The sequence below is a fragment of the Passer montanus genome, unplaced genomic scaffold (genome assembly GCF_014805655.1).
Source record: "Passer montanus isolate IOZ18808 unplaced genomic scaffold, ASM1480565v1 scaffold17, whole genome shotgun sequence".
NCBI lineage: Eukaryota > Metazoa > Chordata > Aves > Passeriformes > Passeridae > Passer > Passer montanus.
Genome location: NW_024364270.1, coordinates 13,077,566 through 13,102,117, shown reverse-complemented (window position 1 = coordinate 13,102,117; position 24,552 = coordinate 13,077,566). Strand labels below are relative to the sequence as shown.

At 40.8% G+C, this 24,552-nt stretch overlaps 3 protein-coding genes and 1 non-coding gene across 13 annotated transcripts in view; 1 reads left to right on the top strand and 3 right to left on the bottom strand.

Annotated features, from left to right (window-relative positions):
- Window positions 1-742, bottom strand: part of APAF1 (apoptotic peptidase activating factor 1) — a 31,584-nt gene extending 30,842 nt beyond the window's left edge. For 7 of the 8 annotated variants that reach the window (XR_005626970.1, XM_039704033.1, XM_039704029.1 and 4 more), the window contains exon 1: window positions 556-742. The gene's annotated coding sequence lies outside the window, so the exon portion shown is untranslated. The remainder of the gene's footprint in view (window positions 1-555) is intronic. The other variant, XM_039704028.1, reaches the window with a different exon arrangement.
- A 40-nt stretch (window positions 743-782) lies between these two features.
- On the top strand, window positions 783-13,156 carry LOC120499831 (IKBKB interacting protein). Of its 2 annotated transcripts, none has more exons than XM_039704037.1 (4): window positions 783-927; window positions 2,485-2,713; window positions 3,400-3,517; window positions 7,459-13,156. In XM_039704037.1, exons 2-4 carry the CDS (start codon window positions 2,520-2,522, stop codon window positions 8,212-8,214), a joined length of 1,068 nt encoding a protein of 355 aa, XP_039559971.1. In that variant the 5' UTR covers window positions 783-927; window positions 2,485-2,519; the 3' UTR covers window positions 8,215-13,156. The 2 variants fall into 2 exon arrangements, with proteins under 2 accessions (XP_039559971.1, XP_039559970.1); XM_039704036.1 differs by lacking the exon at window positions 7,459-13,156 and adding an exon at window positions 4,394-6,438.
- Window positions 13,157-13,794: 638 nt separating this feature from the next.
- On the bottom strand, window positions 13,795-23,626 carry SLC25A3 (solute carrier family 25 member 3). Of its 2 annotated transcripts, none has more exons than XM_039704038.1 (8): window positions 23,476-23,626; window positions 23,164-23,320; window positions 18,674-18,795; window positions 16,018-16,197; window positions 15,695-15,876; window positions 14,820-14,992; window positions 14,253-14,363; window positions 13,795-14,142 (listed from the first exon to the last, which is right to left on the bottom strand). In XM_039704038.1, the coding sequence occupies exons 2-8, from the start codon at window positions 23,312-23,314 to the stop codon at window positions 13,982-13,984; spliced, it is 1,080 nt and encodes a 359-aa protein (XP_039559972.1). In that variant the 5' UTR covers window positions 23,315-23,320; window positions 23,476-23,626; the 3' UTR covers window positions 13,795-13,981. The 2 variants fall into 2 exon arrangements, with proteins under 2 accessions (XP_039559972.1, XP_039559973.1); XM_039704039.1 differs by lacking the exon at window positions 18,674-18,795 and adding an exon at window positions 18,395-18,516.
- LOC120499944 lies at window positions 15,283-15,522 on the bottom strand. Its single transcript, XR_005627003.1, has one exon. It is a non-coding gene; the product is annotated as a small nucleolar RNA SNORA53 (small nucleolar RNA).
- Window positions 23,627-24,552: the final 926 nt, after the last annotated feature.

Below are 24,552 nucleotides of genomic sequence, written 5' to 3'. Positions count from 1 at the left end.
TCCCAATCGATCAAAACGCTCTGTCCGATCCCGCTCCTGGCAGGAAAGCTCCATAAACAATTCCGAACTCCTCCACAGAGCACCCATGAGGTGCCTGCAGAAGCGTTCGCCTTTTCCTGCACTCTCTCCTTCAGGAGCTGGCTAGATGTAGAACAGCTGCCTTTGGATAAACCCGCGATGGAGTGCCTCTTCCGCTGTGCTGACAGAATTTCCTATTTTCGCCAAAAATTACGTAGTTAAGAAAGCCTACCGCCCTACCTTTATCCCACCGCACCACGGAGGAAAGGGAACGCTAAAGCTCCCTAGTCGAAAAACGGATAATAACAATAATAATACTGCCACACGCCAGGCAAATACAGAAGAAATCGCTCCACAAACATACAAAACAAAGAGTTAACTCACACCCAGCCGCTGCTGCCAGCCGCCAACGAAACAGAAACCGGGGCGCCCAGACCGCCCGCCCGCCTGCCGAGCCCTACCCTGCCCCGGCGGAACGCCTCACGGTCCGGCCCGGCCCGGTCCGGTCCGTCCCTGCGTGTCCGCCACGCCGCTCACCTGGCGGGCAGCGCGGAGCCCCGGCAGCCGCCGCTCCCGAGCCCCGCCGAGCCCCGAGGCACAGCCGCTGCCCCGCGGCTCCCGGGAAGGCGGCGCCGGCAGCGCTTCCTCCTTCCGGGCCTGGGCGGGGAATGGCTCACCCGGCCCGGCCCGGCCCAGCCCTCCCGCCGCCGCCGAACAAAGCCCCGCGCTGCCTCCCGCGCCGGCGCGGAGCGGCCGAGCCCCGCGGGCGGGCCCCGGACGTGGCGCTCCGGGCGGCGATGCGCCAGCCGCGGCCAGGGGAGGGGCCCCGGAGCCTGTAAACGTGGTGCCTGCGGGGCAGGGCCGCCCTGCCCGCCTCCGCCCCCAGCCGAGGCCGGAGGAGCGCGGCGGGTACGGGACAGCGGCCGCACCGAGGGGGAGAGGGGAGGCGGCACTGCCGGGGCTGGGGGCGTCCTGCAGGGCGGGCTCGGAGGGGATGTGGGTCACTTTGGGGGAGCGAGGGTATGTGGGTCACTTTGGGGGGAATGGAGAGGATGTGGGTCACTTTGGGGCAGCGGAGCGGTCCGGAAGGGTCTCTGGGGAGCTGCGGCTCATCCCTCTGCGCAGCACCGGGTGCGGATGAAGCCGTCCTTTCAAAGCGTCGCTTTTCTCTGTTAAACTCTTTTCCTAACTACTATTCAGAGCTTTTTTTTTTCCTCCACTTTAACTTCATGACATGTGCTCTCGAACCCAAAGCTGTTTTAAAAGCTTCAAAGTACAATTTTTCTGTTTTGGTGGCTTTTTTTGTTTGGGTTTTATTTTTTGCTTGGGTTTTTTTGTAGGGCTTTTTGGTGGTGGTTTTTTTTTTCTTGTTGTTTTTTTTTGGAAATGAAAACCTTTTTTTTTCTCCATGCTTCAAGCTCACAGTGTGCTTCCTAGTACTGTGGCTCAAACAGCTCTAAGCTACCTGCATGACACATTAGATTTTAAACAATGCCTTTTACCCCTGTACATGACTATGTAAGTATCTCCAAATGTTTATATTTTGATATGTGACTAAGCAGCATTGCTGCAAAGTGATCCAAAAAACCAGCACAACAGTTTGGTCTCCAATTAGTTGCTAAAGCAATTCTGCCAAGGACCCAAGTCTGTTTTGAGCAGTATAGTGGAAGGTTTTAGGTTTAAAAACTACACTCTATACTTCACTTGGAGACTGTACTTCACTTGGATGGCTAAAATATGAGCTGGATGTTCATATTGCCTCAATCTATTCTGACCTTACTTTTATCAAGAGAGTTATAGTTTTTCTTTTTTCTAGAGACATGATTTACATATTGCCTCAATCTATTCTGACCTTACTTTTATCAAGAGAAAGTTATAGTTTTCCTTTTTCTAGAGACATGATTTCATGAATCTTCTCATGACTTTTTGTTAATCAACATTTGTGATTTTACAGATGACATGAAATTGTTACAACAGAACTACTAAATTAAAGCTTGATTTAATTTTTTTTTAATTGAAAAATTAACTTTCCCCTTTTAGTGTGGTGTAGGTAATAATTATTTTTTAAATCTACAGGTAAAACACAAGTTCATTAGTGAAATTGCTGATGAACTTCTGACAGTCATCAGCTACAAAAGAAATATACTTTTAATCCTTGTAATTTTAAATACATATTTTAAAAAGCTTATTCCACAGCACATGAAATATTTTTGGAAGGATGAAGTTAACTTAAGCTTGGAAAGTCAGCTCAGCTGGAGAAAATATAAAAGCAGTGCTCTGTAATATAGAAAGCAAATGAAAGTATTATGATACTTTATAAAAGTTCACATAACTAGGAAGCACAGTGAACACCAAAATAAAAAAAAATTTGGGGTGTATTTGTTTACTTAAAGTTTATGTTTGGGGATGTTTAAAAGTAAAATGTAAGAAGTAAAAGCTAGTCCTTTCTGGATTTTTTTTCCCTAGCTCTCTCCTTTGCTTCTGATTTTTAAAACCACAAAATGTCTGAAGTTAAGCCAAGGAAAAAAGGTATTTCTTCATCCAAGAGCAGTGAGGGCTCACAGAAGGCTGAGAAGCACAGTAATTATGGGAAGCTGGCAAGTCCCAGGACCAGCAATAATCACAGTTCCTTTTGGATGGACTCAAGGACAAGTTTGAGTATCATTTCCCTTGCTGTTTGCCTGGTGGTGAGCTGGTAGGTAACTTCCTGGAGAGGATTTTAGTATTTTCTTTTGTATTCTGTGGGCTGTGTGATTACATGTTAACAGAGTGCTTGGGTTAAGTGTCTACAGAAACTTGTTAGAGCCAGAAGGATCCAGGAAAGAGTAGCAGTATTGGCAAGCATGGAAACATGGGCGTGCAGTGAGTTACTGTAGAAGCTCCATCTGTTACATCAGGTTGAAGGTGCCTTGCTCATGAATTCTAAATACCTGCTTTGGAGACTGCATCTGCCTGGAGAGCAACTTAGGCTGACAGGAAGTGCTCCTTTGTCAGGCAATAAATGGACAGAAGAAGTGAAATGGAGTTTTCTGTAAATAATTTGCTCAGCAGTGTAACAAAACGTTCATCAGGTGGAGTCTTTAAATAAAGGTCAAATACCTGTGTTAAAAATGTTTTAAAGTATCTTAGCTGCATCCGTGCCTTAGTTACCTTAGCATGCAGTGCTATGGATGCTGCCTTGCTGTCATACCTCTTTTAGATGATAACTCCAGTATCAAGAGAGATCAATTTCATTAATTTTTTTCCTGTCCTATATTGATCTAGCAAATTCTGTGAACACAAATCCCTCCAGTAACAAGTTGCTGTGAATCAAGTACTGGAATACTTAATATATACTAATTAAGAAGTTATGTTTTCTGTTTATTTACTTGAAATTTGCAGGTTTCTATTTCAGCAGTCAGGTCAATTTGCTGATCTGGAAAGAAAGTACAATATTTTACATCAAGAAGCTGAAAAAATCCTGGATGTGGGAAATAAAGTAAACTTAATTTCTGAAAAGGTAATAATTAACATCTTAATTTGATGATCTTTGGTGAATATTTGCCATGGCTTACTTCACTGTTATTTTGTTAATTTAACTGCCTGTTTTAAAACAAGATTTCAGAATGTTTTACTTGCCTGTGAATAGGCATTTAGAGACTATTTCATGTCACAAAGCATGTCAATCCATGCCATTGTTCCATATGTGGTTGTATCTCAGTATTATTTTTTAGAAACTAAACTATTTTTAAGAACTTACATACACACACATTTCATTTTACCAATCCTCTTTCATGTGTGATTCTAACACACATTGATTTGAAGAAAATTTCCCAGCATTTTGATGTAGCAGACCTGGTCTAATGATGTGAAGACATAATAAAGTGATAGCTAAGAAAATATAATAGTAATGAAAAAAGATATTACCACGTGTGACATTATCCAGTAGAAAAGCTGTGCTGGCTGCCAAATTATCCCTGATACCTTAGAGATAGTAATGGTAGCACAGCATGGCTCATGCCAGTGATTTGTTTCAGCACTGATCTCAGAATAATGTCATTTATAGATGATGTAATTTGGATATTTATATACTATACTTCAGATTGCAGAATGTTGCATGGGATTTACTGTATTTTGGACACAAAAAAAACAAAGCATGTAAAATTGCATATATGCTATAGAAATTCAACAACAGACACACCTTTTTCCATGACTTTTTCATGCTAGGTTAATCAACAATATTTTAAAGATGAAACATGCAAATGCACCATGGAGGAGCTTTGTAACAAGTACAGTTGTTTTTAAGGGACATTATTATTTCTTAATACATGGAAATGGCTTTCTGTTGTTATTTTTGTTAAGTAGACACAGACATTGTTTTGTGTTGTAAATGCAGCTTGAGTCTTCTGAAAGTATCCTGCGAGAAGCTGCCTCATCCATCTCTGTGATGACTGAGTTTGGGCAGGAAATATCTTCTCTTCATAACACCATAAATGATATTCAGGACAATGAACAGACTCTATCTGTAAAGATGCAGAGCATTAATGAGAAGTTCCAAAATGTTACAAATTCCTGGAGAAGAAGCCTGGATGAAATGAGCACAAATGCTAGTGGTTTAAAATCTGAAGCAAAGTTCATACATACAGAAGTTACTTCCAAAATTAATGAAGTTGACCAAAGAATTAAATCCCTTTCAGAAAGAGTAAGAGATTTGGAAGATAGTACAGCCAGAAATATCAGAACACTGAAAAAGCAAGAAGATGATGAATTCTCTAGAGTTGAACAAAAGTTGAACTTGGATGCAAAGTCAGTTGAAAAGCTAGAAGAAGAACAGAATAGTCTGGTAGCCAAGGACACAGACCTGAGTCAGAAACTTGCAAACTATGAACCTAAAATTGAGGAGTGCAAGACCCATTTGCCAACAATTGAAAATGCTATTCACTCTATTCTTAGGTTGTCAAGTGACTTGCTTGGTATGGAGAAAAAGGTAGAGGACTTGAAGACTCAGGTGTACACTGTGGAAAATGACATGCTGAAAACTGTTTCTGATACAGTGGCCATGCAGAAGGCTCTTGAAGGCCTCCAGTCCAATGGCAGCTTGTTCAAAGTGCAGCATGAACTACCTGTTCTAGAAACAGGGCCTGACATAGCAGTATCTTCAAAAGCAGAAGAAGTAACTTTAGAAAGCTTTAACTTAGAAAATGACCAGAATGGGGATAAGTGAATTTGGTCTTAGGTTTTTCATTGATGAAGAAGCACTTTTTTGTAAATAATGTGATTTAAATCTATGTCGGGGTAGCTGATGTAGTGTCATTGATCTAAAGATCATTGGAACAGCTCAAAAAGTTGAGAAAGAGGGTAGAGAGCAAGAAAGTAATACTTTGTTAAAGAAGGAAAGGAATATTTTCTTAAATTAAGGCTTCAGTTTATTTATTAAAATATCTTTTTTATTAAAAATAATTTGAAGCCAAGTATTTAGATTTAAGGGAAAAAATGTTCATATTTTTAGTTTGTATTTAGCTTTCACTAGTTTCTTTTGTTGTTACATTGTGTATTATTTTCCATAGACTTGTAACACAGTGAACAATTAATCACTTATTTCTCAGCTGAGATAGCTGTACCTTGCTTTTAAAGTATTGTGCACTGTAATGGTTTCGTGCTGCAGGAAAGCACTGAGTACATTTTTATCAGCTGAAGCTCAGATACAGCACCCTTAGAGCAAACACTAGGAAAGTACCCCATACTGAGAGCCTTGTGTTGTTCTGCTATCTATAAGCTGGCATTTACATAGCAGCTGGTTTGTTTTCATTTTTGGGAGGCAGCTGTTTTGGTGCTTTAGAAACAAATTTTAACCTTTTAACCTTTTTTTTTTCTGTAGGATGTTCTTTGTTTGGCATCACATCGTATGTCCTGTATTGCTTTGCATTTGAAAAGAAAAAAAAAATTAACAATGTCACTGACATTGTTTCCCAAAGTTTGCTGAACCAAAAGCTGCAGAAGTAATTAATGAAATCAGTGGAGTTATGGGCATGGGAGCAGGGAATATCCAGTTTATCCATAGACCTACTTACACATGATGTAATACTACCTAGTAAGCCTGACAGATATTCCATGAAATTTGGATCTCAGGGACAACACAAATTGTCTGCAGACTTATTGTCTTGATAATTTTGTATTTCTCTGGAAAGGAGATTGCTTAGAAACAGTATGAACACACACTTATGACTTAATCAGACCTAATTTAAATTAGTCTGGGTTTGTACATTAATTTCTTTAGAACTTCACTGAAGTCTTCACTAAACAAGTAACACTGTCCATTCCAAAGACTATGAAACCAGTGTTTCTCAATGTTATCAAGCTATGTTGGTTTCATATAATTATTGTTTATGTATAAATTTCTGTTTACAGTGATATTCAAAATAAAAATATATTGTAGTGAAATTCCATGTCCTGATGCATAATCTAATTCAAAATAAACTGTTCCTCCAGAAAGGGTACAGAGTAAATACTTGAATGTTCCATGTCCTATTAGGAAAAACTATTATATAAAGCAATGTTTTTTAAATACTTTTCAAGTGTGTTCCAGTTCTAGTGTTTCTACTTTGTATCATTTTGAGGCAGGGTGTGGGAGTGACAGTGGTATGACCCCTGATCTAATGTCTTTCATCAACCTCAACGCTACTGAAAGCTGAATGTGCAGGAGCTTCAACATGAAATCCTCATCCTTGGAGGGCATTAAGTGGGAAACAAGTACAACCTTCCACAACCTAAATTTTGGTCTTTTGCTTTTGAGCAAATGGTTCTGAGCTATTGAGGAATGACTAGCACTACTGAAGAGCTAAAAATATTGGTTTCTATGATTTTTACTATTAATGTTCAGAAAAGGATTAGTACAAAACTAATTCTAGCCTCATAGAATGTGTTTCAGTTTGCCTATTTGGTGGGGTTTTTTTCTCTCCAAGTTCTACCCTGACTTATTGGGGATTGAACTGGATAGTATCACTCAGATAATTTCCTTTTTCCTCTCAAATTTGAAAACTAAGAACCAATTATAAGAAAATAAATATAAAAGAGTGAACTAGCAAATTAAGACAAAAATCCAGCAGTAGCTGGATTCCTTCATTAGTAGCTGGATTTCCTTCACTAAAATAGTTTTTATGGAGACTTAAAAATTCCATTGTATGGAAGAAGATTCCATTTGCTGAGTTGTGTTTTCAGAGGTCACCTTGGAAAGTCATATAGCACCTTCTTGTAATTTTTTGTTGTAATAGAAGAAGTACTAACATTTATTATGTATACTGACAAGAAAAAAAAATCTGGTTGTGTTGTAACAGAAATGGATTTCCTAGAGAAAGGGTTTGCACACAAATTGAATGTCAGAATAGTAAGATATTTCATTAAAGTATAGCTTGAATTTTGACATTGAGTTGTTAAGCTAGAAATATTTTTGTATCCCTCTAGTGTGAAAAGACTTGGAACTTAATGAAACAGCTGGAAGATCTTCAAATAATTTCTCACATTAAATATCTGCAGGAAGATATTTATACAATGAAAACATGGTCTAGCAGCATAATTAAAAAACAAGAAGAACTGGAGAAGAATTTAACACGTCTTTTTCATGCAGTTTCAAGCGCTGAACAGAATGCAGCTTCTGTAGCAAAAAATGCAACATTGACAATTGTGACAGTAAAAACTGACATAAGGCGCATTTCAGGCCTGGTCTCGGACATGACTGCACTGACAGATTCCTTGCAAACACTAGAAGATAAAGTAGAAAAAGGTGAAAAGGCAACAGTAAAAAACATAGGTGACCTCCTTACCAGTAGCATCGACCGAAGTACGAAAATACAAAGCCTGGCATCCAGTAACGCAAGGAAAATCGAGCAAATTAAGGCAGCGCTGTCTGAGTTAAGGAGCGATTTTAACAAGCATTCCAACAGACTTTTGAATCTTGAAGGTGACAGAGCAAAAGTTCTGAAGACAGTTACATTTGCAAATGATTTAAAACCTAAGATGTACAAAGTTAAAAAGGAGTTTGCCACCTTGGAGCCCTTAATAAATGACCTGACACTGAGAATAGGAAGATTAGTGGAGGAGGTCTTACAACGGGAGAAGGAAATTGCTTTACTGAATGAGAAATTGGCCAATCTAACAAGAGTTCAAACAGAGATCAAGGATGTGAAAGATGAAATAACCAAGATTTCAGACATTAATTGATCATGGAAAGGCCATTGCCTAAAGAATAGTGTTTGAGCAGTGTGAACTCCCATCACGTGTAGTACTGAGAAGACAGACAATATTTAAAGGCTTCATTTAGAAGCATACCTAAACCTGAAATTTGTCCTATTCTTTTGAACAGGCCAGGAAAAAGTCATACTTATTTCAAGGGAGAAATAATAATGTGAACAAAAAACATACCTCTTTGCATGTATTTTTCTTTCTGAAAAATGAGGGATGCGTTATTTAATAAATTGCTTGTTTTGTACAATAAAGCAGTGTAAAAGTATAAAATTGTGTTCTTAGCTTTAGAGTTTGCTTTCATGAAGAAAGCAGAACCCAAGAATGACAGATTCCAGTTTCACTTTCCTGCTGCAAAGGAAGGAACAGAAGTGTGGTTTCCAGCTAAACAAGAGGTAGTCCAACAGCAGTAGCACTTTGTCTCTATTCACTCTATGATTTTTGTAAACTAGTTTCTTCTAAAAATAATATTTAACAAGGCAAATGCAGCAAAGCAAGAAATGCTCATAAATATTGCTGATGCCTTCCAGAAAGTTTGTCACACATTTAGATGGAATAATTTGTGTAAGGCTTTGTGTGAGGCTTTATAATTGTAAATCAAAATTACTCTGCAGCACCGTTCTGTCTTTAAAACTCAGAATGCTCTACAGGGACAATGCTCAGAAAGACTTAATAATGCTGCTGATGTCTTTATCCCAGTGTCACAGTATCTTCTCAGGATTCCTAACAGTTAGTCATTCATTATTTCTTGGTTCGTAAAATACTTTAGTGAGCAGCAGAATTAGCAATGAGAAGCTGCTTATATCCCAAAAGGATACTGCTATGAACTACTGGGACTATTTAGGTGCTGAAGAACAACAGATTTGAGACATTTGAAAATTAAGTAGGCAGTAACAAGATAATGGGAATGGTTTTAGCAGAGGAAGGTGGGGGAGAGAAGGGCATTAAATAGGAATAAACATTTATATAAATATCAATTAGAAGCAATACAGCAACTCAGAAAATCCCTGTAAATGAAATTATATCAAGAAGTATAAGTAATAGGGTAAGGCCTTTATAACTTTTCAGCTGGCCATACCTTAACATCTTGCAACTACTAGACTCTTAATTGTATGGAAGATGCAAACATTCCTCTTGCTCACTATTTTCATCCTCATTCAGCATTCCATGTCTTTTGGTCTGCTTCATCTTGCTGGTCCTCTGTACCTTCTTTGCTTCATTTGCCCACAGACAACCTTCAATACTTTAAAGTTTTCCTCTTTTTGGTATAGGTGCATTCCTGTCCCCCCCTTTCTTCTACCTCTTTCCAGTCCACCTGACAGATGGCAAGAATAAACCTGTTAAAAGACAAGTTTTCCTAGGAGCATCCACAGATACTCTCCCAACCCGTCCTTTTGCTCTTCCACACAGTTCTTAAGTGAGCTCCTGAAAATAACCAAATGGCATTTGAAGGAGGCAGCAAAATTAAAGAACAGCCATGGTAAAGTATGCATTGCCTATCATACCTGAAGCAATGTATGTACACATGCACATACACCTTAGGGGTTTGAGGGTTACATAATAAATATATTGTGGATTAAAAGCATCACAGGCTACAGTCATTTTATTCACTTTGCTTTCAATTTTATGAATGCATCATTTGTGGTCAGTAGCCAGTAAGAATGTGGAGAGGCAGAACTGGAGAACCGGTAGAGCAACATCTACACAAGTGATGTGGAAAAAAATACATTCCAGCTGCACAGTTAATGTGAGCAGCCTTGACACAGCAGAGGTCTGTCTGCATGAAAAGAGTGCACTTGCTCCTTGGAACAGTAACCAGAAAACAAGCCAGGATAAACAACTGTGGATTTCACTTTCAACCTCCAAATTCCAGAACACATCTCCCAGTGAAAAGCTGAGTGTACAGTCCTGTGTGTGGTCTCCAAGGGAAGTTAAACATGCAAAAAATGTTACAGGACCATTCAGTTCCCTTTGCCTTTAGATGTATGCAGACTTCCTACCCTTACTTCCCAGGATAATCCTCTCAGAAATTATTCTTTCCGCAAGCAAGACAAAAAAATTAAGTCACAAAGGTAAAGCTTACTTGGAAAAAATATTTTGGAATAATCTGTATCTCAAATTGTCACAACACCATACTGACCTCAGCAGTAAGGCGAGCAATTGGAAATTCTCCATGATCCACACAGGTATTACAAACCTTTATTTACCCCTCAGGCACACCTCTCCACTGTACTAAAAAAATATGAGTTTTATAGTAGCTTTATAATTAGACTGCTCTAACCAGGGAGGCAGAGAGCTCCTTCTACAGTGGAAAAGGTGAGCAGAGTGAGGTTTCAAAAATTCAAAGCAGATAGGTAAGCTTGCCTCCTTTTTTTAGTACTGTCAGTGGTGGGGAGAGTATCAGTTCAGTGAAACTACAACCCCTTAGTTCATTTCCAGGGTCATGCAGTGAAACTCTGCAGTTTTATCAAATGATTGAGAGATTCAGGTAATAATGAAAATTACAGCTACGTTACTTAAAACAGATAACCCCATTGAGCCCAAACTGTAGTGACATTCAGGCCATCTTTGCTTTTAATTTAGCTTTCAGGTACAAAACTGGCCAATTGAAAGGAAAAAAATGAAATGATCGGTAATGAAAAATTACATGGGCAAATTAATCCCAAAAGAATAAAATCTACTTTTAGACACCAGAACATCTCCTCAGCCAAGAATTTTCTGCTAGCATTATCCTTATCCCTTGCACTGAGTTACAAAAATTGTATTCTGTAACAAGGCTATGCAGCTATTAAGCTCATCTACCCAAGGTACTCATATTTGCTATAAAAAAGCAGGATGTTTATTGTTTTCACTGTGAACTACATCATTTCTATGTAGAAATGTAAATGAGTTACAAGTATAGTGTTATTACAGCCCGTTTTAAAATGATATGCAACAGACATTTCCGCAAGTATCAGTGAGTGTCAGCACATTTCATCCATAGTACAACCTGATACAAACACCGTGTGCAAATGCAGTTGTTACTCCAAATTTATATATATTGTATGCTTTACACCAGAAAAGCTCATCTCAGCTCCAAAACCAGCAAGAAAGTATGTTTTCTCCTTCATAAAATATACACAAGCAGCATATACATAATCCATGTTTCACAGAGCACTTTGGGGTTTATTGATGGGTCTGGAGTTACCTAAGTTCAAAATGGAGCACCCCTTTTGGATACAGGACTTTCCTTGCAATGGAAGTGCAAATCTATCAAAAGCAACATTGCTCCATCTCAACCTTCAGAAAATGTACCAGGCACTATGCACAAAGCAGTTATCAATGACAAAGTTGACCTTTTAAATGCATTTTAATACCACATTTTTCCCACTGAAGCTTATTTAAAATACCAGCAGGCAACCCTTTAAGCAACACCCTTTCCTAACAAGCATCTGAACAATCCTATGGCTGAATGTCAATGAAGCTGGCAGCTGCCAGGCACTTCTCTCCCCCTCTTGGGTTTTCCACTGAAATACAACACTGCAAGGAGCACTAAGTGTATTTTCCCTTTCTCAGTTCCAGAAGAAGAACTGCTGGCTGCTCCTTGTAGTCTTATCTCAGATCTACCTTGATAAAATTACCTAAGTATCTTTAAAAGATAGTTTCAGGTCTACCAGTGAGCAATAAGAAAATGGACTTAAAGAGTTTCTTATTGTTGTATGTAACAATTGTGCAACATTGACTCAGTCCTAGAGAAAAATTGTGCGATTTTGTTCCATATACAGAATGAGAATTTTGAGAAATTTAGCTCAGCACTAGGTTACTTGACAGCCTACCCTCACTACATGAACCAAGCTTCACTCTTCTGCCAGCCTTAAAATTTGAGTTCTTCACTTTCCCCAGGATTAGAAGGAACTTTCAGCAAACAAAGAAAAATCTACTGAGTAAAACATGCCTCTAAAGAAACTGATATTCAGTACACAAAAGAGTTTTGCCTAGCGAGCTGTACCATACTCACAGAAGGTAATTTAACATCAACAGTCTTAATACAACCTCAGGACATAGTAAGGGCTCTTCTCCAAGGAAGCTCTTGTAAGTATTTAATGACTCAAATAATTTCAGAGCTTCCCATTCACCATGGGGAAACAAGATTTACATACTTTTAGCATTAGATAATTTTAATTCAATTACAAAGTACTTGTACAAGTATTTTATTTAGACTTATGGTCTAAATTTGACTTTGCTGTGTAATGCAGGCCAATACCAGCCCCTCTAAGAGTACCTTTATTACTGTCATGGTGACAGGGAAATGGTGTAGTTCTAGCTTTTACTCTGCATTCTGAAAGGCAACAATTCAAAATAAGGCCCAGCTTCCTTGTTTAGCATAATTAGTCAAATTCTTGGAAATTGGAGGAATTTCCCAGGGGGGGAGAAGCTCAGTGCTACAACAGCAGGCACATCTGACTCCAGCAAGATGCAGCAATCAGTACATTTGATATTCCAGTGGCACCTGCCTTTGTCCTTTTGGCTCTGAAGGAGCCAAGCAAAGAGGAAGGAGCAGTATAACATAAGTGCCAAGCTAAGTTCAGTATCAACAGCCCATGTAAGGCAGCCTATCCACAGTACTGCAAAAAAACCACGTCAGCTCCAGCTCTACTTTGTGACCAAAGTAGTACTGCAGAGGGTGTAGTGATTACCAGCTGTGGGTTATTGAACAGGTGAAATGCACAAGGCAACACCATCTCTCTTCACTAAGACTTGGGAAAAAAATTCAAAAATTAATACCTTAACATTGCTTTAATTGTCTCCTCTTGTATGCCATGGGGCATGTATTTCTTTGCATCAAGGTCCAAAAAACCTGGTATGGCTCCTTGTGCTGCAGAAATACATGATTCAACCATAATTCAGTATTATACTAATTCAGAAAAAAAAATAACTGAAAAAACTACAGCTGTAGCAAATTAGGGAAAAGCTGGCAAGTTTTTCAAACTCTAAAAAAAAGACAAGACATTTTTATTTTATTGTAAAGCTGAAGTACACCATTAGTAGTCAAATATATTTGAAAATGTTTATTAACATCAGCTTTTCTTTAGTTAAGAGGTAGCAACTACTGTTCAATTCCACAGGACAATCAGAAGGGCCTAGCTCTTTGGTGTGGTTCAAAGCCAACAGAAGCAGAAATTAGTCAAGTAAGCATAAATTAAGTTGGGATGACAATCCCAAGGCAGAAACAGCTCTAGCATGCATAAGGTTCCTTTTACCTCTGTGGGAAACACTGATATCATGACTAGGATGCCCAATCAGACTCCAGTCTAATCTCAGCCATTCAGGAGTTCAGCTGTTCCACGGTAACAGCTTATTACAGGCAAATGTTCAGTGGGCTCCAAGTGCAAGGACAAGTTCTTGGCACTTCTCTGGAAACAGTGCAAACCTAATTTTTAGTGGAAGAGTAACATTTCTCTAGTTTCTAAAGTGTGGAACAGGGTATTTTTTTTTTTAATTTTTTGGGTAGGAGAGGGGGAAGCCAGGAGAGTATTTGAGGTATTTGCTACTATGAAATGAAGCTTACATATGCAGTAGTAAACAGACACTAAGCACTCTGTTTCTCATTTATTTCAGGCAATGACAGCGGTAGAATTTAAACCCTCATGTGAGATGAGGGCACAACCAATAATGACATTGTATAGTTTGTTTTCTACATAGTCAAATATATAAAAGTTTCATGAAACTCATCACTGGATCAGCCAGCAGTCAGTCCATGAGTTGTCTACTCAGTTAGACCAAGCTTCTTCTTCAGAGATTCTGGCATTTCAGGTGGAGGTGGGCGAGGAAGTCTGAAATAAACCTTGACAGAGTCGTAGATGAACCACTGTAGTGCAGTCAGGGTACCAATCATAATGATACGAGCAAACAGACCTTTCCATACACCTGGAGAGCAAACCATAAAGGCATGAGCAGCATAAAATGGCAGGAAAAAATACCTCCTCCCCTGAACACCAGAAACACTTGATCCAAAATACATGAAAGAAAGAATGTACCTTTGAATCCAAGCCTCATAAGAACCTGTGAAGCTGAGCTGCCCTTTTCTTTGTTCAACACAGACACCACGGAGTCAGCAGGATGGGAAACAATTGCACAGAACACACCAGCTGAAAGAATAATTTGACATTAGTTCTGTGGTGTTTTAGCTGTACCACTACTGTGTACACTAAGTACAACCACATGAAACTTCTGAACAGAAGAAAACAGCCAGAAAAAAATTTCTGAATCTTTGGATATTGAAAATTCCCCCCTTCAATCCAAATATTCCCAAGACTGAGAAAGATGCAGATTTTTACTGAAATCAGCTGCAGTTTCTACATCTGGCCATCAACACTGGTAACAATATAGGAGCAGTTAAGTGAAGTGTCCTATTACAGACCCTTTTATCCCTAACAGACTGATTCTGTAGTTATTTCCCCTGCACACTTTTAAAGTTGCAGGTAAGATCTCCCATGTTAGTGACATCTGCTAACGTCACTTTTCAGTTAATAACTCTTAAAAGCAACAGGTCTCCAGATTTGCAGTAATCCATTAATGAAGTGTAGAACTTAAAGATTCCTTACCAATATAGCCCGCAACAAATGTGACTACCAGCTGTTCTCCTTTTGTACATTCACTTCGTGGCTTGGGAACAACGTACTTGTAGAGAGCTTCAACAGTACGTTCAAAGCAGGCAAATTTCATCATTGTGTATGGAATCTGTCTCATCCATAGTGGAGCAACACCTTTATAGAAACTTAATCAGAGAAGAGACAATCTCAGTTTCATTTTCTTCATTACTTAAAGTGTATTTCTAACCTGAAATAAATTAGCTTATTTATTGCTGCTATACAACTTCTATATACTGATCCTGTAATGCTGTCAGTACCTACAGAAATTAGAGTTAAGTACTAAGTAGTACCTTCAAACAGCAACACCAATTGAAATTTTCCTAATCCTCAAGCTGCACAGCAGTTTCCTTAGTCACTTTTCAGATTACAATACACTGCAGCAATGTAGTACTGATACTACCAGTGCAGTAAGGGTAATGTCTGCATACCAGCCAAGTCCTGATAGTGAAACATGACCTGTACATCTACAGCCACTTCTATCAGAACAGAGAGCTAACATGCAGTTGTATTACTCTCACATGCCAATGACTCAAGCATCTTTGACTGTACAACCAGAAAGTTGCTGAGTATCTCTGACTGGAACTGCTAGAAACTGAAGTTATCCAGCAGAACTCAGCACAAAGATACTCACAAAGATGGATCTAAGGAGCATGTGGAATTTAACAGTCAGCTCAGCACAGATCACCTGAAGTATGTTAAGTTCTTATCTTGAAATACAAAGACCAAAAAGTATTACAAGCTAAGGCCAGAGTTAGTTATAGCACCAGTTCTTCATTAACAAAATGTACTGAAAATCAAGAATGTCAATTAAAAAGAAGGATGCTTACGCCCAGATGCCTTCTTCTGCAAACATTTTGGGTAAAGCCTGCCGTAGAGTGTTTGCATATCCAGGCTGTGTCTGAATACGAACTTTAGCAGCTTCCATTGGAGCCAGAGCAATGTCAGCAAAAAACTCCGCACTGGCAGATGCGGCTAAATACAGCGAAGTACGCCACAAGTAGGCATTTTCCTGAAAGGAATTGAAACACACATTTTTATTAATGAGTCATGCTTTTGTGATTACTCCTTAATACTGTTAATTACTCCTTAATACTCATTAATACTGTTATGCTGCAGACACACAGCTTTATAAAAAACATTTAAGGCTTACCTCTCCCAGCATGTTGCCATACAGGATTTTGAAAACTTCATAGAAACCAAATTTACAAAGCCCTTGCATGGAATAGCCAATAAAAGTTGGAGCCCAGCCCTTAGCCAAGCCACGAACACCATCTTCATTGATTGTCACTGAAAATCCATTGAAAATGCTCTTGTATTTTTGTGGATCAACCTAAAAAGAACAAACAGTTAAATGCTTCATATAGCTTACTATTTTTCTTCTCACACCCCCATCCAAAATTTTCAATTTTTCTATTCTCAGACAGCTAGTTCCCTGTAATTCCCTGGACCGATGAGGTACACACCACAAAGTTACACTAATGGTTACTTGCTAGTCTCAAACCCCAACTTAACAGCCAGTATGTTCCTCAATACTCAGAAACCACCAAACTGAATTTTGTTTCACTTTAATTTTCCAAATTAACAATGCAACTGTAAGGAAAAGACTTACTGAAATTGCTGTTCTAACACTGTCAGTGGTGTACTGGTGCAACTATGTACAGATCAGATTTTTAAAATATTTAATGGGTCCTGCCAGCAATCTCATCTACTTTACACACTGAACCTATGTACACCCAAGCACTACCAGAAACCTAATGATTCACATGATTACTAATCAGAGAAGGTTGTTTCTCCTGTGGGATCTCTCCACGTAGTCAGACTAAGAGAGATGGAGCAAACCAGATCAAAGAGTACTCAAAAGTTCCACACTTGTACTTTGACTTGGCAATAAAGGCTAAACACTGTCTTCCGCCCATAAAATTCTGAGTGAAACTCTATTAACTTATCAGATATTTAACACAGACTGACTTGAATAATTTTGTTTTGGGTGAAAGGAATAGTTTAGCAGGAAGTTTTCAACAGGTAATTATGTCACATCCCACTGGTACTTTTCATATTTGACATCATCCAACAGCTCCTCTAAGGATAAAAAGGAAGATATCAAACTGGATGCCCATCAAAGCTTTCAGAAAGATCTGCAAAACATGCATGCCAACCTGCACTGACTGGTATTTTGTCTTGCAGTCTAGGAACATACTTGAGATCTAGTTCACCTAAATGTGTCAATTTTAGAAAGAGATATAATTTTAGAAAATTGGATATTTAATCGGGCACTGTAAAATGGGACTATGTTCAAGTGAGAACCACGCTTAGGTGTGTAACAGGTGTCCTGGTTTCAGTTAAACCATGGCAAAGGTGACCTCTTCTTAAAGAGACATGAGAGGGCAGGCAACAGGTTTCTTCCTGGAGAACTTAGGAAGGATTAGTAACATGCTCTGTACTGGATCTGTAAAGAGATAAATGCTGACAAGTTTTACAAGATCACACCTGGAATCCACATGGAACCCCACTCCTGAACCTCCCTCTAGGTGCTGGAGGGAAAGGGAAGTACCACCACCCTGACCATATAATAAACAGAAGCTGGTAGCCCATACTGAGCATGTCTGATGTGTTAAACATTTCCTAGTCGGAGACCAGAATTTCAGATGGTCTCAAGAATATGAAAAAATCTCTCTGATAAACCTCAAAAAATGGAGATTCAGAACACAGTTTTGAAGAATAGCACATGCATACTTGTAGCATGACAAGGAGGTCTGACTAATTCATAGTTCCCTCCTAATTTCAGGAGTTCTATAATTACATAATGGCCATTTTTATAATCAGCCTATGCAACAGGGAAACCACTAACTACTGTATTTCCAGAGATTTACAGGAGTGCTTTAATTTGCTTCATTCTTGCAGATTTGCCTGAAAAAATCCATTAGTATGTTTTCATCCATGACTGTTCACAAAATCATTTTAATGTGTCACAAGTGCAATGCTGCAACAATGCTCCTTTCATATTAATCAAAAACCACTTCAAGGAAAGCAGCTGCAAGCACCAATGGCCTTCATGACAACAAATCAAGTTTTAGCCACTCTGCTCAAAGCAACATCATTAAAAAATATTCCAATCCATAAGGCGTGCATTGATATCCATGGTGTTAATGGATCAAATTACACATGCATGTCACTCCAGGCTAAAAACCACAGATCCAAAAGATACTACTTCCTTACTCCAAAAGCACTGGAATAATGCTGGACAGCCAACCAGCCAGCAGAGTAACACTGTAGTGGATGCCTTTTAGCAAACAGTCAGTTAAATATGTGTTAAATGCTGACAAAAATAATGAGTCCAGATTATCCGTACTACCTTTACTTCTCTTCAAAGTGGTATATGGCTAGTCTTACAGCAGTAGATTTGATAAAACAACATTCAAGTTTACTAGCTTCTTCTATCCACAAAAGATTGTATCCCTACTGCCAACTCTTAATATGCTGGCTAGATAGAAAACAGAAGTTGAAGAAATGTTTAAGTTTATACAAACCTGCATACGACATTTCACTAAATCCAGAGGTACGACACCAGTGTGTGTCAGGCCACAACTTAGGACCCCACCAACGCCACAGAGAGCATAAAACTTGAGCGAGCCATATTCACAACTGTATTCTGCAGCAAAAAATAAAGACACACCATGCTTTTATATAAACTCCATGCACTGTTGGACAGCCATGTCCAGGGTATAGTTTATGCCTCCATTTCATTAGTAATTAAATGTACCACACTGAACATGCTCTGTCATCACATAGCAACATGCAGAACAAACCTGCATTCTGCATTTAACCAGGTCTAGAGGAACCAGTGCCGTATGTGTTGTTCCACAGCTAATAATCCCACCAAGGCCACAAAGGATAAAGAATCTGTTTGAGCCATAGGCACAGCTGTATTCTAGTTAGTTGGAAAAAATTACATATATATGATCAATCATAAATGGTAACAATGATCAGAAAAGAAATGAAACTAAGTGCTACTTTCTCGAAAGTATTAAAACTGAAATAATCTCCCATGCTGTATTATTTGAATATAGTGTTATAATGAAAAATTATTCTTATGCTTTAAAAGATTTTGGACTGACAATAATTGATTCTAAGCCTTCCAAATTGAATTTGTTCCTTTAAATAAGCAAAGGAAGAAACACTGAAGTTTTAGCTCAGAGCACACTAAAACTATAGAAATTAATCCCAGAAGTTACTAGCAGAAACTATGACTGAAAGTTGCAATGCCCAACTATTTCTTATATCCAGGAAATAAGAAGAATATTATTCCTCTAGTACTCAAAAGATAAAGCTTCTTTTGTTAAATATTTTATGACAGTTTAACTTCTGTATTTAAGTAGAGACCATAAAAATCTATAATATTGGTGTTGGAGAGATGCAGATATATTTTCAGGTACTTCTCACATTATTTACACAGATTTTTTTGTAAACTGTCTTTCAAATACAGAATCTCACATGTATATAGCTTATTTAATGAAACTGCAGATTGCTATTTATCATCCATTGAATGCTCATACACAAGGTTCATAAAGAATCTTTCAGGTCACATTTAATCAAGGGATGCTTCATATGCACTGTCCTATACAGTGTATATACCGTGTATAAAACCATCCAATCTTAGAATAAGTTATTAATTTTCACATATTCCTATACAACACAGTTAATGGAGTTGGAAAAAAAGAATCAGTTTTATTTCATTTTTGAATAAGCTACAAAGGCTGTAAGTGAATGCAAACAAAAAAGACTCAAATTTACAACGAACAGTAAAAAATATGTATAAAGTAGCAGCACAGTTCTGCTACTATGCTCAACATTTTAAAAATACAAGCATAAGCAAAACTAATATACTGAATAAGCATACAGAAAATAATACACTATGTAAAAAATATTCTCCAAAGTAGAAAAACAATCTTTTGTGACTAAATTTACCGGTGTTGCTTCAATATAATGGAGTAGAAATTAAAGTGTTACAACTTAGTAAGAAGTATCTCCAAGAAACACCAATGGAAATGAAAAGACAGCAAAAGCCTATCTTATGCAGAGCTTCTTTGCCATCTTTCTGGTTCTGAATTCCTTTATGAACCTCAACAGAACTTGACAATGATGTTTAACAGCACCAGCAGAGCAGCAGATAACCCCAGCAGGCTTATCCAGCTCATAACTTTGCTAACATAACTTTTAAAGCAACTCCTTCCCACAAATGTTCCAGATTTTACATTACATTTTGTATTTATATTTTTCACCTTACTTTTAAAAATTGCCCAAACAACAAAAAATAAGTTTTTCTTTATCAAACACAGATGCCATAGTGAACCTAAGTTAAAAGCTAAAAATCAGTTATCAGAATAACTTATTTTTAATTGAGACACTGCTAAAGACTGTAAATATGGTGGTCTGGGACTTACACATACCTCAAAAATAGCTTGGCTAGCAGTTTTGCAGACAGCAGAAACAGTCTGTTCTTTCTAGAATGGCTGGTTAAACACACACAGATCAGGCAGGTGTAACCAGAGAACAGACTAGGTCTGTTTGGGCCAGCTCTGTCTAGCTGTGTCTTTGGCCAACAGCACCAGAGCCCTGCAGCAGCTACCATGCTGCCAGATCTCAGAACTGTTTGTTCACTCGGCCTTTACAGTAATTTAAAGTCATATTCCTCAAATGACAGGGACAGACCTTGATAGTAGCCAGAGAAAAGTAGAGTTTTATGTGTGTGCTGGATTACGGTGTTATTCAGACTGACCCGTTAGCCTGGTGTTCAAGTACAGTAATTAAAAAAGCCAGTATCAATTAGGCTTGAGCTCTTGAGAGGTGCCTAGGTTTGTAGTGGTACAGTAGCATTAGGAAAATAAAGCCACAGATCATCTCGGACTTTCTATTTCAGAAGTAGCATCAAATTTTCTAAAAATTTTCTAAAAAAACAGCTGAACATGCTGCACAGAGGACAAGAAAGTCATTCTAGCATACCCAGGTAATGATTTAAGACAAATACCCTTAAGGTACACAAATTATACATATGGCATAAAAATATATCTACTCTGTTGAGACAGCTACATCGTAACTATTTCTGCTATATCTCTGCTTCCAATGTGACACGTTAACAAGGACAAATTCCATGAGCCAGTCATAAAATACTTGGGTCTCTGAGCGCCGTTGTGGCTGATGCCCTGAGCTGATCTCAGAAGGTCGTGTGGTTTGTACTGACTTTGTGTGACCTTGTGCAAGTTCAGATACCTTCTGCAATGTGTTAAGTTCTCAACACAAAAGCCAGAGAAGCAACTGGGTACATGAAATGATAAACTCAGCACAAAAGGTTATAAAGATTGAAAAACTTTGGCCACCTTTGAGCACAACTGCCAACAAAGAGGATGAAGATTAAGTATAATGCTTTAAAGAAATAAGTGTACCTCCTGAATATATTTAGCATACCAAAGAGCGATTTAGGGCTTTAGTTAGCTGGCAGCAGGATTACTACACTGAAAGCCACAAATAATTTCTTGAAGACTTCGTAAAACCTAACCTGTCTTTCATGTATTATATAAATGTTCGTGCAACTCCACTGAAATACTTCAATAACCACAGTACTTCAGAAGAGGTAGCTTGCTGTAAGTAATTCCTACTTTTTTTCCCCCAAGAAAAATCAGAGAGACACTTGTAAGTTATTGACAGTTTAAAAGAATTAGAATTTTAATATCCACCTCTACTTCAGATGGACCTCAACAGGTTGGAGAGGCATGCAGAGAGGAACCGAGTTAAGTTGAACAAAGGCAAATGTAGGGTCCTGTACGTGGGGAGAACAGCCCTGTGGAGCAGCACAGGCTCAGGGCCAACCTCCTGGAAAAGGCTCTGCAGAGAAGGAGCTGGGGGTGCTGCTGGGCAGCCACGCTGTCCATGAGCCAGCAGTGTGTGTCCCTGGGGCCAAGAAGGCCACTCCAACAGAGTAGGTACCCTGTAAGGCACTAGGAAGAGCACTGCCAGCAGCTCGAGGGTGATCCTGTCCCTTGACTCAGCCCTAGCGAGGCTACATGTGGAGTGCTGTGGCCAGTCCTGCGCCCCTCAGTACAACACGCACATGGAGCTCCTGGAGCAGGTCCAGGGGAGGGTGACAAAGATGTTGAGGAGACTGGAACACCTCATTTATGAGGAAAAGTTGAAGGAGCTGGGTCTGTTCAGCCTCAAGAAAGGATGACAAAGTGGACCTCATAATTGTCTTAACTGTTTTTGTGAGGGTGTCAAGAGGATGGACCAGGCTCTTCTCAGTGATGCTAAGCAACAGGACAAGAAGCAAGGGGCACACACTGATGCACAGGAAGTTCTATCTGAAAATAATAACTTCTTTACTGTAGTGACCATACACTGAAACAAGATGCCCAAAGAGGGTGTGGAGTCTCCCTCCCTGGAGATATTCAAGAATTTGGACACAATCTTGTGCAATCTGCTCTAGGATGACCCTGCTTCAGCAAAAAGTTGGATCTGTGAGAATGATGATGAAGATGACTCACTGCAGTCCTTTCCACCCTTATCCATTCTGTGGTACTGCAAGTATCATCAAGGTCTGACCTTCAGAAGTCAACAAATTAACTGGGAAACATACAGGAAGCACTTGCACTTAACTCTTAAGTGTATGCCTGTATCTTAAACAGCAAGTTTTCTGTCAATACATCCCATAACTAGAAAAAAGACAAAAAGAACTAAGAAAAAAACAGCAGCAAGCACTCCTAACGTATCTAGATGTTCAGGTGCCCAGCTATGAAAAAACTGATGAAAGAAATAAGAGAAAAAGGGAAAACGGATGGGAGAGATAAGTCTTTCGAATCCACAGACGCAGTCACTGCTCTTCTCCACCGATGAAAGAAGTACAGGCCTACAACCTCGGCGCCTCAGGCTGCAGGCCATGCAGTCAGGAAACGCGCTCTCTGCTCCCCAAGACAAAATCTACGGGGGTCTCTGTGATTACTCTGCACTAGAACCTTCCGATGTCCTTCCCCGACAAACCCGGATCCCTCCTGCTGCTCGGCACACACCGCCGGCAGAGCGGAAGCTCTGCCAGCGCCTCCCCCGCCCGTGCCCTTCCTCGTCCTCCAAGCGGGCGCGTAGGCCCGGCACCGGCCCCTCCCGGCCCGGCCGAGTCCCGCCGGGCGCTGACATTCCCTGCGCCGCCCTGGCGGGCACGGGCCCGCGTCGGCGGGGTCAGTGCGGGCCCCGCCAGCCCCGCACGCCCGAGGGCCTCGCCTCCGCCGCGGCCCCTCCGTCCCGCTCTCACCTTCGTCGGCGGAGGCGGCCGCCAGGCCCCGCCGCGTGGCGGAGGCCTCCGCGGGCTCCGCGGGGCGCTTCCTGACGCCGTCCTGCACCAGCTGGAAGTGCGGCGCGTAGAACGGGTTGTGCCGCGCGAGCGGCGCGATGGACGAGAACATGGCGACCTGAAGCGGGCGAGAAGAGCAGAACGACGTGGGACCAGAAAACACCGCCACGGCGCGGCCGCCGAGCCCCGGCCCCGCAGCTGCGAGGCGGCCCTTCCGCCCCGAGGCCGAGCCCGGTCCGCGGCGGGCGGGCGGCCCGCGCCGCCCCGACTCACCTCGCAAGATGGAGCCGCTGCGGCAGAGGCTGAACGCGGGCCCCGCGCCGTCACCTTGTCCTTCACCGCGCCGGGGGCGGGGCCGCCGCGCAACGACCCGCGCCGCGATTGGCGGAGGCGCCGCGCCAACCGCCGCGCATGCGCGGCGCCTGCGCTCGGGCCGAGCCCACCCCTCAGCGCCCGGGCCCGGCCGCGGGTGGGGCTCCGCCGGCGCTGGCTCGCTGCGGCCCGCTGCTCTCGTGTTTGTGAGCCCGGCCTGCCGCGATAAACCCCGCGCCTCAGCTTGTGCTCCTTCCTTATCGCCGCTCCGCTCGGGCGCTTGCCCGCGGCGCCACGTGCCTCCCGCAGCCTTGCCCCGGGCAATGTCAAACCAGAGACACGCCCGAAGGCGAGTTCCCCGTGCCGGCCTTGACCCGTGCTGTGCTCGCTCACTCCGAATCGTGAAAATACCAGAGCGGGAAGAGCACTCCAACCCCTAGCATGGCACCTATTTTTAAGATTAGTGTAAAGAAGCCCTCGGTGTCACCCCAGTTTCCACGTGTGGTAGTCACATGCAGTAACACTGTGATCCCAGTCTGGTGAACACAGGCTGCAGTTCCCTGAGCACAAAGCTCACCCCTCTCGCCAGACTCTGGCTGAGAACTCTGCCAGCCCAGGCACGGGCAGATCTAGCACCAGGCACTGCCCCTTCGGTGACACAGCCTATGCTACAAGGGCTGCAGCTGCTCACAGAATTGTTTCTTACTAGTTTATTAAAAGCAGAATATTCCATAACACAGGACCCGCGCTTGGCCTGACCTATCTTTAACTATGCCTTTTCCAGCACAGGGTGATTTCACTCATTTTTACATCGTACAAGACTAGCACAGACAAGTTCAGCTCTCCAGTTACTGGAGAGGCAATAACTCCACTTTTTCATTGTTTTGATCATATACTTTCAATTGTAGCGCTCTGCAACAGCATACACACAGAATCCAGGAAAGCAAGAGACATGTGGTGAGCATCCCAGCTCTGGATGGGATGTCATTCTGGACAAATGACTGCACACCAGCAGCACCACACTGAAGAAACATCCCT

What these genes read in the sequence shown, in the direction of transcription:
- LOC120499831 (XM_039704036.1), top strand. Translation starts at nt 2,520, where the DNA reads ATGTCTGAAGTTAAGCCAAGGAAAAAAGGTATTTCTTCATCCAAGAGC. An exon ending in GTTTGCCTGGTGGTGAGCTG is followed by an intron (nt 2,714 to 3,399) that starts GTAGGTAACTTC and finishes TGAAATTTGCAG; the next exon opens with GTTTCTATTTCAGCAGTCAG. An exon ending in TAAACTTAATTTCTGAAAAG is followed by an intron (nt 3,518 to 4,393) that starts GTAATAATTAAC and finishes TTGTAAATGCAG; the next exon opens with CTTGAGTCTTCTGAAAGTAT.
- SLC25A3 (XM_039704038.1), bottom strand. Translation starts at nt 23,314, where the DNA reads ATGTTCTCGTCCATCGCGCCGCTCGCGCGGCACAACCCGTTCTACGCG. An exon ending in ATTTGTTGCGGGCTATATTG is followed by an intron (nt 14,364 to 14,819) that starts GTAAGGAATCTT and finishes TTATTCTTTCAG; the next exon opens with CTGGTGTGTTCTGTGCAATT. An exon ending in TATGAGGCTTGGATTCAAAG is followed by an intron (nt 14,143 to 14,252) that starts GTACATTCTTTC and finishes TTTGCTCTCCAG; the next exon opens with GTGTATGGAAAGGTCTGTTT.